General features: G+C 31.3%; 1 protein-coding gene across 3 annotated transcripts; it reads right to left on the reverse strand.

The window, feature by feature from the left end:
* Nucleotides 1-742: 742 nt before the first annotated feature.
* On the reverse strand, nucleotides 743-14574 carry LOC126866004 (uncharacterized). 3 transcript variants are annotated; one of them, XM_050619007.1, is made up of 17 exons: nucleotides 12643-12761; nucleotides 12329-12500; nucleotides 10215-10431; nucleotides 9863-9976; nucleotides 9300-9794; nucleotides 4836-9174; nucleotides 4580-4649; nucleotides 4372-4443; nucleotides 3213-3402; nucleotides 3019-3135; nucleotides 2753-2929; nucleotides 2498-2665; nucleotides 2336-2428; nucleotides 2215-2257; nucleotides 2011-2123; nucleotides 1808-1938; nucleotides 743-953 (listed from the first exon to the last, which is right to left on the reverse strand). In XM_050619007.1, exons 3-17 carry the CDS (start codon nucleotides 10350-10352, stop codon nucleotides 935-937), a joined length of 6279 nt encoding a protein of 2092 aa, XP_050474964.1. In that variant the 5' UTR covers nucleotides 10353-10431; nucleotides 12329-12500; nucleotides 12643-12761; the 3' UTR covers nucleotides 743-934. The 3 variants fall into 3 exon arrangements, 2 of the variants coding, with proteins under 2 accessions (XP_050474964.1, XP_050474963.1); XR_007689759.1 differs by having other exon boundaries at nucleotides 1741-1938; nucleotides 12329-14574; XM_050619006.1 differs by having other exon boundaries at nucleotides 12329-14574.
* Nucleotides 14575-14603: the final 29 nt, after the last annotated feature.

Here is a 14603-nt window from a genome sequence, read left to right on the forward strand (position 1 = left end):
AGTGACACAAAAAGGCGCCACACGCAAGACCCGCATATTTTAAGTACATATATGAAGTTTTAGATGTACTAAAATTTGGAATACTAAAAATTCTTAATCTTGATTATGTAATATTGTTAAATGCACAATAATATGAAGTATATTATACTACTACTAAATATTAATAAGTATTATTATTATTAATAAACATTATACTATTATAATACATAAAAGATACATAAAATTATTCATTATTACTTTTACATTGCTTCATTCCTTACAAAAATAATTTAAATACGATATTATATATATATATATATATATATATATATATATATATATATATATATATATATACATACAAAAAAAAAAGATTAATTTAACATTTTTGTCCAAAATATTGATTTAAAAAGTATGATTGAAAAGTATCATAATTATATATATACATATGTATATATTTGTACATATTTTTTTTCTATTAAATATTCAACATCGTACAAATTTGTAAGTAAACATTTTTCTATTTTCGAAAAACAAATCTAATGTAATTATAATAATAATTATAAAGTATTAAACAATTTTCTACAATTTATTATTCTCTTTTTTTACTTTATCGATACAATTATTCTTTGAATCGAATAATGAGTATATCTTCATAATGCTACAATCCTGAACGGCAGTGTACGATTATCACGTATATTTAAGCTTTCAGTGTATCTTATACATTATTATTATTATTATGCATGAAGTAAATATAGAAATGTATCGTGAAAACAATTTCATTAATATTATGTACAATAATTACAGCATGCTTTACATAAATTAACAAGATTTACACTAGCCTAGATTTTCTATAAGGCTATAATAGAACCATACATCATCTGAAGAATTTGAAAGTTTGAAGACATCTCGTGTTCACTTCTGTACACTACTGTAGTCGAATAAAAATATGTCATTATGATAGTGAGAAAAACCTGCAATATAATAATGATCATATAAGGCATTGAATATTTAATATCTGTATAAAGATATATATTTATAAAAAAAACACTTATAGTAACAACGACACTCTAAATGCTTAGAATAAAACAACATCCATGATTTTAGGAAATTTTTATATAATTAAAAAAAATTAGATTAGAAAAAATACTGTTCATGTATAAATGTACAAAAAGATCTTTTACATTTGTAAAAATACACATTATAGACTATAGGAAAGTTAAAATGATGCTCATACATCACCTTATACGCAATTTCTAAAATGAAATTTGAATATTCTTTTCCGAAAAGGAAAAGAAAAAAACAATTTATGGAAACATATACAAACATATATGTAATTACATAGATACAAACGTAATGCTTTGGCATTGTATATGTTTTTCATTGAAATAAATTGTTGTCAATACAATAATGTAAGATTTGCCCAATTTTAAGAGTATTTCTTGCAAAGATATCACAACATTAACAGATTCGTAAGAAATTTTATAAAATTGTAACATTTAATTGCAACATTTAATTTAATTATGCTAAAAGAACAGTCTTTATACGATATCAATAATACTGTAACATAAACACTCTTTCTGATGTTACGTAATACAACTTTTTACATAAGCTTTAATTAATTATAAATTCTATAATTCCACTTTTACATACATCTTATTTCTAAATACGAAGTATTCTTCGTTCTTTGTAAAAATGCAAAAAGATTCGTTCTTACGGGTCTTAATAAATAATCGTGTAAATTTGTAGACTAGAACTTACACGCGATTAATATCAATTTTTGTAATTTTTTCTAGATAACCTAGAGGTAAAGTTAAATCATATATACTTTGTGCGTGTTAAGGCGCTTCCTCCTTTTGTGGGATCCATCATACGATCCCAATTTGTATGACCGACTACAAATCCTACAGCGCGCATTTTTTCTTGTTCTTTACGTTCTTCCAAATCTGCCCAACGTACCTATCAAATCCAACAGTTCATGATAAATTTACCTGTATATTTTATCGATAAATCAAATAAAAATATACTTACACGTTTTTTGCCAGAAGTATCTTCCATGTTATAATAGTCAGGAACTTGAAGGAAATCTTTCATAGTTTGCACCTTTCCTTCATTTTTCTTTTTTGCAAGCCCATCCAAACGATCTATTTTAAATTGATATAATTAATAACGTTAGACAAGATATAGATTGTTTGTAAGATATATTAATATCTTCCAAAGTATATAATAACGTACCTAATTTGTCCTCTGCTTCCATACGTTCCCACTTGCTAACCCCCTATAAATAGATAACAGTATATATATATCATGAACCTAATATTTACAAAAATATATATGTATGAAATTGGTAAATTACAATAGTATCTTGAGTATCATCTTGACTATCTTGACTATCTTCATTTTGTTGTGGAGATTTCTCCTGGATTTCTTCAGTGTCTTCCATATGAACCTAAAATCAGGTAAATAATTAATATGAATCTGAAAAGATAAATATACAACCTAATAAAAAAAAATATACTTCTTCAATTGCTTGTTCCTGTAACATAGAATTAACATCCAATTTTTGATGATAACTTGGAGTTGGCTCAAAATAATCTATAATTCTATTTATTTCATCTTCTGTACGATTATGAATATTTCTTTTTAAACAAATTTGTAAATCCATTTCCATCTCACAAACATACACCTATAAACATTTATGTAAAAAAATATTAACAAAGAACTGTTCTCTGTTCTCATTTATTCGAATTTTGATGCTGCAATGAAAACTTACTTTGAAGCCTTTTGTTTTAGCAAAACTCCACATTTCTTCATAATCGGATATTTTTTCGTTGATACAATCCAATATAATGAAATTAAAGAAACCATCGGTAATATTCTTTTTAAAAGCTTTAACAAGAGATGTGATGTAACTTTGCTCCATTGCTTCCTCGTACTCATAGACCATTTCCTGTAAAGTTTATTAAATCAAAAAGTGCTGCAATTTATTTGTGCTTAAAACTTTCAATTTAATTAAAAAAATAATAATTTGTTTTATACCTTAACCGTAACTTTCTTTCCGTTATCATCTGTGGATTCCATCTCTTTCTCTACCAAGAAATAATCATCAAGACTTAATATTCGTGGTGCAGAACCTCCTTGTTCAACTTCCTTATCCTATAAAAAGATATGTTCGAAATTGTATCGTTATTTATAAGACAAAGTAAATTATATCTTAATAAATATAACTTTACCTTAATAAGTTTCGCCACAAAAGATTTTCCACTGCCTGGTGGACCCCTTAAAATTATAGCTATTTTTGGTGGTCTGTTCTGACGACCTGGAGGGCACAATAAGTCATCCACCATTGTGCAGTTTGGTGTTTTTGCCAATTCCAAAGTTTTTGGTGTAGATTCCAACACATTATGCTGAGCATCTGTAACACTATAATAAACAATGTCAACTTATTTAAAAGGTTTTTATATAATCTACTTATAATCTTTAAGTATAGAATAAAGAACATATAATACTCTTTTTGTACAACATAATGGAAAAGAAATAACAATAGAGATAAATAATTGTAAGTAGTAAGGACTGGTATATTCAAATTTAAATGTGCTATATTTGATGTTTTTTGCACAAGGTATTACGATATTAAAAAGTTTCAAAATTGTATTAAGCACAGTAAATAAGTGAAACCTTCTGGAAGCTATTTTAAAAAATAGCCATCACCTGAAAATAGCAAATGTTTTCCATGTTATCTTATTAAAGTAAATGAATTAAATCACAAGAAACATGTTTGCACATAATACGAACAGATTAAAATGAAATGTGTTTGTATTATGCCGCTATGTGATCCGTGCGTTTAATTCTAAAAAATTTTACGATATATATTATAAAATAGCAGAAGCATAAATAATTTTCAGAAATAGTTTTCATTTGCATTACGCATATAAATAAAATTTTCGTGGCTTAATATGTGGTTACATAATATTAATCAATATAGTGGCATTAATAATATAGCCACATAAAAATACATGTATATATATATATATATATATAACATTGTTAATGAAGAAAACCAATGGTTTTCGAAATATTTTTATGTGCCAATAATATTGACACAATGAATAAAAGTATGACATTTTACAACTGCATTTTAGCAGTTTAAAAACAGAGAAAGAGAGAGACACAGAGAGAGAGAGAGAGAGAGAGAGAGGGTATGAATTTGCATAAATAAGTCTTCATACTTTATGCAAAATGCAATACTTGTCAGAAACATTATATCTACAGATGGACACCAATGTGTATTAAAATGTAAATTTAAGAACACAAAAGTCATGAAAGCGTTTATTTTACAATATTTCAAAGACTAAAACATTTAGGACGCATTTAGTAATCAAAAAAACATACCTGTTCTCTGATGGCTTTGTATCTATGACGTTCTTGTTCGAATTCTCCTGCCAGTTTATATTTCCTTTCGATCTAAATAAAGTTATATATTTTCAAACGTAATTAATTCACATTAATGTTAAACAATATGAATAATAATTTATGGTACTTTATTTATATACATAATTATGCAGATAAATTTATAAATAATATATTTGGTGTACTATACCTGTCTTCATCTTTGTCATTCTCTTTAGTCGTTTCCTTCTGAGACGGTTCACATCTTTCCCGCGTTCTTTCTACATTTGGGAAAAATGATAATAAACATAAAATTGTCTATACAATTTAATAACTAAATACCAATAAATACTTATGTATTTTATCTGAATATATTTTCATTAATATTTTCATTAATATTGAACAGATTTCAATAATAATACTTGATATAAAAAACTGTATATTTTTGCAACTTAACATCAAATTACCTTTAATGGGACTCTTATCATAGCGGTTATCTTGATCTTTGTCAGATGTATGATCAAATATCCTATCATCACGTTCTTTCGCTTTATAGTCCTCTTTCTCTCTGCGTTCCCTTTCAGGTTTTCTATCGTCTATGAATTCTTCGCTATTCCTTCTTTGTTTGTAGTCTCGAGGATGCCTAGATTCTGTTTTGTTCGCATAACATTCGTACCTTCTGATTTTCTCTGTATAATCTTTTAAATTCTGTTCGTTCTCCTCCCAATTTCTAAAATCTTTCTTTGGGTACACTTCATGCTCTGGCACTAGAGGTTTTAAATTGCCATGTCCATAGTCGAAACATTGCACAGGAGTTAAGTGATCTTGATTCGATGATCGGGAAGTGTGGGCATAATCTATTACTTTAGCAGGTATATGTTCGATAAATTTCTTGTCGCTACTAGCCCCGCTATGATTATAATTAAATTGTTTCTCTATACAAAATTCTTTCACAGCTGAACACCTGACTTGGCTTTGTCTGTTATCCATAGGTCGTTTCACGTATATATTAGAGTTATCGAATTTTGTATAATCAGAACCTGCGGAAGATTCTGTGTATCCAGTCTTGTAATCACTCACCGTTATATCGTTCATATTTCTCTCTGATCTTTTATCAGGAACGTTACATTTATTTCCATTCTTAGGAGATCGTCGTTCTATGTCGTTCGCTATACTCTGATTAAATGATTCATTTTGAGGCAACATGGATTTATCAAGATAGCCTCTTCCAGATCTTTGATCCACATCTCCGAAGCTGTTTTTAGAGTATGGTTGCCTCCAGAGCGAGTTCTGCGCATCATTAGAATCGAATTGCCTCTGTTGCATACTTTCATCAATTGATATTTGCTCATTGTTAGCGAATACTCCACCATCACCACTTATTTCTGAAGTACCCTGTATCTTGGAACCAGAATTATTATCAATTGGTCCTTTTGATCTAAGTTCTCCAATTCCTCTGACATCAAGTTGTCGATTATCAAAAGATCTGTCAGGTTGCCCTCGAGATAAGAAAGAGGTGTCATTTGAGCTACCTATTGGACCTCGTGGACCAAAATATGCATCATTAGAACTCTGTGAACCAAAGCATCCATCAGTAGAATTATCAAATTGTTTTTCATTAAATCTATTTGAAAACTGGCCGCCGTCGTTTGCACCTTTCGAACCACCCGGACTTCGTTGATAAGGTGGATCATTGCGTCGTGAACCAAAAAGTCTATCATTGAGTCCTGAAAATCTTGGCTGTCCTTCGTTAAGTCCTCTGGGCATAAACTGATCGCAAAGACCTCGATTATCAAACGGTCTATTATTAGGCCCATGGGGCCCAAATTGACCATCGTTCGTCCCTCTAGGACCGAATTGTCCATCATTAGGTCTGCTTAAATTTAACTGAGCATCATATCTGGGGCCAAATTGTCCAATATTCGAAGGTCTAGGTCCAAACTGTGCATTATTAGGAGCTCTTAAACCGAATTGATTTTCAACGGGTCCTCTCGTCCCAAATAATCCATCATTAGGACCTCTTGGTCCAAACATTCCATCATTGACACTTCTAGGACCAAATTGTCCATCATTAGGTCCCCTTGGGCCAAATTGTGCATCGTTTGGACCTCGTTGACCGAACTGCCCATCATTAGAAGCTCTTGGACCAAATTGTCCATCACCAGTACCTCGAGGGCCATATTGTCCATCACCAAGACCTCGAGGACCAAATTGCGCATTATTCGAAGCTCTTGGACCAAACTGTCCATCGTTCGAGCCTCTTGAGTCAAATTGCCCATCATTCAAAGCTCTTGGACCAAATTGTACATCATTGGGTCCACGAGGACCTAATGAGTACGGATTTGGACCAGAAGAATTAAATGGTGGTTCAAACATAGGAAATCTTACATTGTTAGAACCTCTTGGACTCAAAAAAGGTGTACTTGATCTAAATGGCATTCCCCTTGGACCAAATGTAGCATCAAAAGGTCCTCTTGGTTCATAAGATTCAGTGTTACTTACAAATGATTTCAAGGAAGACTCTTTTCCATCATATGGTTCATCTGTTCTTTGTACAGAATCAGTAGGTTCATTAGTGTCTGTAAGAACAGGACCTAAATTGGGTAATTCAGGCGGTGGCTCCATATTTAAATCTTCAGGTTTTAGATCATTTTCTCCCATAAAAGGTAACACTTCAGGTTTTTTCTCGGTATTTTCACTATCATTATTAGATAGTTCTTGCTTTACCTCTGTTTGTTCTTTGAAAGCATTCTGTGGATCCTGTTCTGAAGAGCTGTAGTTCGTAGACGGAATTTCTTCCTCCTTAATACTATCCTTCTGCAATAAGCTATCTTCAGGAAGTTGAGCGTTAACCCAAGGTGGTTTTTCTAGTAATGGAATGTCTTTCTGTATTGAATAGTTTTCAGAACTGTCTTTTTGTATATTATCGACGTTTTGTTCAGTCGATTTTGAATTATTTACCGCAACTTGTTCTACTACAGTAGTAGATTCATTTTTAACCTCGTTCTTCACATTCGTGTCGTTTCCGATATTCGCCATTTCCGATCTAGGTTCGGTATGCATAAGATCTTGCATTTGTTGTGAACTAGAATTCGATCCTTTGAATGAATCCCGCGAATCGAACGAATTGTTGCGTACAATACCTAGAAGAGCACGGGGTCCAAAGTCAGGATTTCCATGAAGCTTAAAATCTCCAGGTATTCTGAAATTACCAGGTGCGCCTGATCCAAAGTTAGAAGATCCACGAGGTCCCAAATTTTGGTTTCCAACAGATTTCATGAATGGAGAATCACCTGTAATCTTCTTAAAGCTTTCACTCAGTGAACCAACGCTGCTACTTTTATCAGAATCAAAATAGCTTGGTTTGAATACGTCCATCGCTGCTCTCCTTTTTTCCATAAGCTTCTTTAGTTCTGGAGCAAATTTATCTGGTGGTTCAAATTGATTATTCCTACCGAAACCCCTTGGAACATTTGGAAAACTATCACGTCTATTATCTACTACGTCTTTTTGGTCAAAACGATCCATACTATTCCTATTAAACCTATCACCCCCAGGACCATAAGGTTCATTATTTGGACCAAATCGATTATTGTTTGTTCCAAAACGATCATTAACAGTTTCAGTTCCTTGTCCTACCCTGTCACCTCCTGGTCCAAATCTATCATTTCCAGCAACGAATCTGTTATCTCCAGGTCCAAATCGATCGTTTCCAGGTCCGAATCTATCATTCGTTGGACCAAACCGATTGTTTCCTGGCCCAAACCGATCGTTTCCAGAAGCAAATCTATCGTTGTTAAAGTTCATTTTCTGTTGATTGAACTGACTATTTCCGTGTTCTTGATAGTTCCTATCTTCTCTTCTAAATTGTTCGGCTTCAGATACTCGTTCATCGTTTAATTTATAATTTTCATTTCGTTGACCAAACATATCATTGCGAAATTGATTACCTTGTTGATCATTTATACTATCTGGACCAAAACGTTCTGCTGGTATGCCTTCCTTTTGATGCCCAGCGTCATTTATACCGAAATTACCCTGATGACCTACTGAGTCAAAGTTGCTCATAGAACCAGGTTGATTTTGACGTTCGTTGTGTATCAAATTATTATCTGGACCTTTACCAGTATTCATTCCGAATGAAGGAGGCCTTCCTTGCATGTTGGGTGGAACTGGAGGTCGTACGTTGTGATTCTGTCGTGAGTCATTGCTAACAAAACCTGGCGGTGGTTGTGAAAAGTTTGGTATAGCTGGAAAATTCGGCGGCGGTTGTGTAAAGTTTGGTGGAGGCATTTGAGTTGGTGGCATATTAAATGGAGGTGGAGGTACTCCAGTCATAGCTTGGAAGTTAGAGAAATTCGATACGTTCACGCCTGCATTATACTGTGCTGTCCATTGTTGAGAATTCCAAGGTGACGAAGTCATATTAGAAGACATCATGTTCATGACTGGTAGTTGAGTTGTCGACGACTGTGATACTTGAGAGGAGGTTGCCGTTTGAATGTTAGACGCTACTGTTTCTGTTGCTGGTGGCGGCGGTGGCGGTGGAGGTACATTAATACTCTGCTTTGCAGTTAAGCCAAGAGTTTTCCCAATACCCAATAAATTGTTAATTAATCCTTGATTTTCTGTACTGGATAGAATGTTCAGTATTTTATCATCACCAGACGAGCCTTTATTCTTTTCAATATCTACTTTAACAACAGTTTGCTTTTGTTGCTCGCGTTTCCTACGCATTTGTTCACGTCGTTCGATAAGCTTCTCTCGCCAGGATGTCCATTTAGCTTCGTATTGTTTGTATTGGGTCTATAATAAAATAATCCCTTTTCGAATAAAACTAGAACTAGCAGTAAATCACTTACTGATGTTTTAGTCATCATATTTGATTTTCTCTGTAGCTGATATGTAATAATAATTGTAATATCACTTACCTTGTCTGGATGATTAGCATTTTGCTGTTTCCACTTATTAAACTGCTCCTCCCACTGTTTAAACTGAGCGTCAAATGTTTTCTCAGCTTCAGTTAGTTCTTCATCTTCAATTTTCAACTTTTTAGCACTATTAGATTCACTACCGATACTATTACTGCGTTTACCATTTAAACTATTATTTTCTTTACTACTATTGTTATTTTCAGGAGGTAATGGTGGCTGATTTGGAGGTAAAGGGGGATTTTGAGGACAGTTTTGTATATTTGTTTGTTGCATTGGTGTATTCGCGTTTTGTTTAACGGGAAATAATGGAAGATTGTTTTGATGTGGAGGAGGCATGCTTGTAAATTGATATGTGTTCATATTATTAGGAGGTAATGGCGGTTTTGTATCCTCTTTTGGAAGAGGTGGTGGAGGTTGTACGATTGGTAACTGTGACACCTGATTAGCTAAGCTCATGTTCTGGGCTGACATGTGTTTCATTGTTTCTTGATACTGAAACAAAGTTCAAAATTGAATTAATGAATGAATACATTTTTATGTTATTTATGCCTTTTACATACCTTCTCCCCATACTGTGCTTGCCATTGCTGATATTGTTGCTGCCATTGCTGCCACTGAGCCCAGTTTTGTTGTTGAGCTGCGGCCCATTGTTCAGCTGTATACCCACTAGGTGCCTAATAAAACAGTATAATTGTGGTATTCTACATATATTATATAATATAGAAATATTTATATGTTATGTTAAATAAATTGATAAATTCATTAGTTAAATGGGAAATAAGTACATATGACAATATTTTAACAAATTTGTAATTAACATGTCAAATTTTCAAAGAAAATTTCATATATATCAATTAATGCGAGATTTATTTTTTTCATATATTATATAGAGATATTTAATAAAATACTTACTGGTTGATTATAATACTGCATGTATGCTTGCATCATAGCCGTAGGATCTGTTCCTGGTACAGCATAACCAACTGGTGGTTGTGGCATTGGAGTAGCAACAGCACCAGCTGACAATTGCCATTGGTTCCAATTTTGCATTTTCTAAATCTCTCTCGCTCTAGCAAATGGTTTGCTAGTGCATTCCAAACTGTTTTAAGGGCCGCAGTCCGTTTGGACGCTATTTTATATTCAAAGAAAATTGTTATAGAGTTACCACCACATACGTGTATAAAATATAGTAAAAATCTCTATTCAGTTATTTGTTTTCCTTTTATGGTACAATCACCAATCATACATAAATGAAAAAATGTCTCAGGAATTATTAATTAAACATATTAATAAAAATTATACATACAGCAGTTTAAAAATATCTGTAAGTTTTAGTCAATATTAAGGCAGTTTTACAAAAATATAAAAGTTAAAACTATATATATAAATATAAAATGTGTTTCAACCATGTGTTACAAATTACCTAAAATTTTCTTAATCGCCACAATAATAAAATATGTAGAAACTTATTTCTTAAATTTCAATAGTGATTTTATTGTTTTGTAATAGGTAAAATATAGGGGATCAAAGAAATAGAAAGACTTGTAAAACGGATGTAGAGAAAACTACACATCATCAGAATACTTACAAGTCAATAAAATAATACAAAATATGTTCGGTATAAATCAGAAACACACATTCACCAATATTTGTACAAATACATTAACATAAAAATATAATAAGTTAAATGTTCAGTCTATTAATCTTCTGCACTTAGCAAATAGTTATAAGATGATTATCATATCCTTTAAAAAGTTACTAAATGCAAAACATTACAAATTTTGTAGATATAAGATACATTGTTAAAATACAAACAATGTAAATGTCATAATTATGCAATTATTTGCTTATATACTGATATATGTACAATATATTTCTTTGATAGATAAGATACACTCATTCACAAAATATCTCGCAAAAGAATCTAAAATCAGTGAAACATTTATAAGTAATATATATGAAATAATATATGAAAATTAATAAATATCTGACAATACAAATGCAATATGACATTAATACACAGTAATATGTAAAAAGAAGCTATAGATAAAAAGAATTATTCTAATAACTAGACTCTTTAAAAAATTTAGGTTCATATTAAGACTGAATATATATAAATATTTTTCACATTTAGCCAATATTTATGCTTTTCCCTTTATCAAGTATAAGTAAAACCTTTTAAAAGTTGAAGTTACATAAAATAACGAAGTAGATTTGAAATAGATCGAATTAAAATTATTGTATTAAATATCATTCAGAATATATAAAAATATGCTTTAAATATGTATAATTAATATGCTTTCATAAACATTCAAATTCATTAACTTAGAAGAATATAAACAGTATTATAATATACCAAGATATTACATCCAACAAAACATATGATATAAAACAGATATGTGTTTTAAACATCAAAACTGTAGTTGTTGGAAATAACCTAGAGCCAATACCAAACATACCGCAATATTTATTATATTTCACAAAATGAAATACAAAGTGATCGAAAATACATCTTATTACATAATATATAAATAGTACACAAAAGTGCTATATAAACTTGTATATAAAAAGGGGGAATATCCAATATATTAAGTTTGTAAGAAGTCGAATTGGACCAAATAAAATGCATTAATCTATTCGAGATTAAACACAATAATAAAGAAAAAGACAGGGATTAAATGATTTTTCCTTAAATAGGTTAATGATGCTGACGAAAACTTCAAAATGCCTTCGTTAAGTATAGAAGTTTGTAAACTTCAGGAGAACGTTCTCATAAGCATCCAAATGTGATCGCCATGATTATTGAAGACGTATCAATTTAAATTTAGTTAAAATATATCCTTCAAAATTGCATTTATGATGATATAGTAATTTCTGATAAGATAACACAATAAATATAAAAGAAGTTTGCGTATATTAAACACATTAATCCGAAAAACTCGCTCGGCAATATCCAACATTTTTCCGAAAGTATAGAACGAAAATAAAAATGTCAATGTAAGTAGTTGAAATAAGATAGTACTCACGACTGGATGTCCAGGAAGCTGCTACACTTTTGAAATGCAATTCACGAAAAGCTTTTTTTATTGTACAGCAACTAAATCGAAACTTGGCACGAAAACGTCGAAACTGATCGGAACTTATGGCGACTGGAGACTACGATAGTATAAACACGTCTGGAGTATAGACACTTCGATACTGAAAGCATTGATAGAACCATTCATCTTTTGAGTCGAAAAAAATCAAGATGTAAAGCAAGAAAAGGTCCCTTTTACGCAAGCGTAATGCGAATATACATATGCATAGATATTACGAATATTTCACACAATGACAGACTCACTCTATCTATTTCTGTTTGTTTCACAGAGCGAGGCTTTTCCTCACTCTCCATCTTGGTATTTTTTGAATCAAAAGATGAACGGGTTTCCCTAGTGAGTGTCCAGACCTGTTTCATATGAGCGTTACCAGGTGTTACGTTAAGTTTGCAGCTTTAGGGTAAAAGAGTGAGTGAGTTGGTGCCCATGGTTCACTAAACCGTTCTGTTCGCCGAAGTCCGTGAAAATTGAAAGAACTTTTGTAGTTCAAATCTAAAACTTTTTCCAAGATTGTATGTACTTAGAAACTAGCACGCGCGAAAAAAAAAAATATCTCATGAGAGATGGTAAAACGTTTAGGAAAGTTTACATGGATTGTCAAAGAAAAAGATCTCGAGAAAATCCAAACTTCTTTACAGACTATAGGTGACTTGTCCCAAAATTGTCAATGCGGCATTCAACTGGACGTTACTTGATGAAGTGCTTCTAATTTCCCGAGTTATTTCTTGGTAAATATCTGAACAATGCAGACTTTTCTATCCGTATATACAATCAGTTAGTAAATTTAAATTTATGTGACTATATTGAAGGCAAGTTTTCATGATAGCGTAATAGGATCGTACTGGAGATACGGAGACATTCTGGATATAAACAAATTTATAAACAGGTTTCGATATTCGTTAGAGAAAACCGTCCGAAAATTGAGCCGTGTCTAGTCATAAAAAATCAACACGGAAGGTCAATAAAGTCCACGTTCTTGCGAGGCAGATAAAGATAAGTAGAATGTTCCCGTTTCTGTCCGAAGCATTCATAGCACTTTACGCATGCGCAAAACGAGAACCTTCCATATTGATATTTTACGACTCAATTTTCGGACGATTTTTCCTAGACTTTGGTATATAATCATCAAGATCTGTTTAGATAATCATGTAGGTATATGAGTGTCGAGATACCTGTTTATACGAATACGGTCGAGACCTGTTTATATGATCGTAGGCGGGTCAATTAATTTTGGACACTAAACGACAAAAAGAAGTCCCTAAATGCAGTTTAATTCTTGCGTTCTACGCGGTTTATATAACGAGCTACAAAAATATATTTTTACTCTCTTTACACATTTCTTCGTTAAACAATTAGACGTAATGTCGACCATAGGTCGTTTTAAAGCATTATTAAATAACAGGAATATCAATAATTCTTTTCTCTGATACTTCTTGTTATTTCTTTAATAATGTTTCAGATTTTTTAGGTTGATTAAATTAAGAAAAAATTTAATAAAATAAAAAAAGTGAAGTTGAGGAGAAAAACTAAAGTTGATAATATTGTTTTCATAAGGAATGTATTTTCCATAATTAAAATTATTAATTTTAAGTCCTTCTCTATCTTTTACGAAACGAATTATTATTACAAAAAAAGTAAACCAGCAAAATTAATAAAAATATCTCACTTGTGCGGATTAAATCTGTTTTATCAGCGTTCTCGTGTCGCTGTCATCAAAAAGAAATGAATATATAAAGATTGTGAAATGATACCAACAATCATTTACTACTACATGATAGAGACAAGAAACATATATTAGTACCAATACATATCGTAATCGAGAAACATTTTATCTATCGGAGAAATTCTTCAACTCTTACAAAATACTGGGAAAACCGAGAATATCGTGTGATATAAACTAATTAATTTAGTTCCTTACTTTAGCCAAGTATTCTCTTTACTCGATTAAAAAAAATTGAGCGACGATTAATAATTTACGAGAATTACAATATTTCATAGAACAATAATTAATCATTTTTACGTAATTATATATTCCTACTGAATTTTGCTGTCTGTAATTAAAATAGCAATTGAAAATCAAAATTATTGGAATAAAAAATAGATTAAAAAGTGAATTTCGCATTATATTTAAAGATTAATAAGATATATAAATTAGTTGGAATTTTAACTTCAATTTTTGGACTGTTTCATCGAAGCAACAATATAA

Source organism: Bombus huntii, chromosome 5 (assembly GCF_024542735.1).
Source record: "Bombus huntii isolate Logan2020A chromosome 5, iyBomHunt1.1, whole genome shotgun sequence".
Taxonomy (NCBI): Eukaryota; Metazoa; Arthropoda; class Insecta; order Hymenoptera; family Apidae; genus Bombus; species Bombus huntii.

Bases quoted from the DNA above. Each gene is read 5' to 3' on its own strand.
- LOC126866004 (XM_050619006.1), bottom strand. From the start codon at position 10,352: ATGCAAAATTGGAACCAATGGCAATTGTCAGCTGGTGCTGTTGCTACT. The intron at 9,795-9,862 runs GTATGTAAAAGG...ACTTTGTTTCAG, and splicing joins AAGCACAGTATGGGGAGAAG to TATCAAGAAACAATGAAACA. The intron at 2,429-2,497 runs GTATATTTTTTT...ACCTGATTTTAG, and splicing joins AGGAACAAGCAATTGAAGAA to GTTCATATGGAAGACACTGA.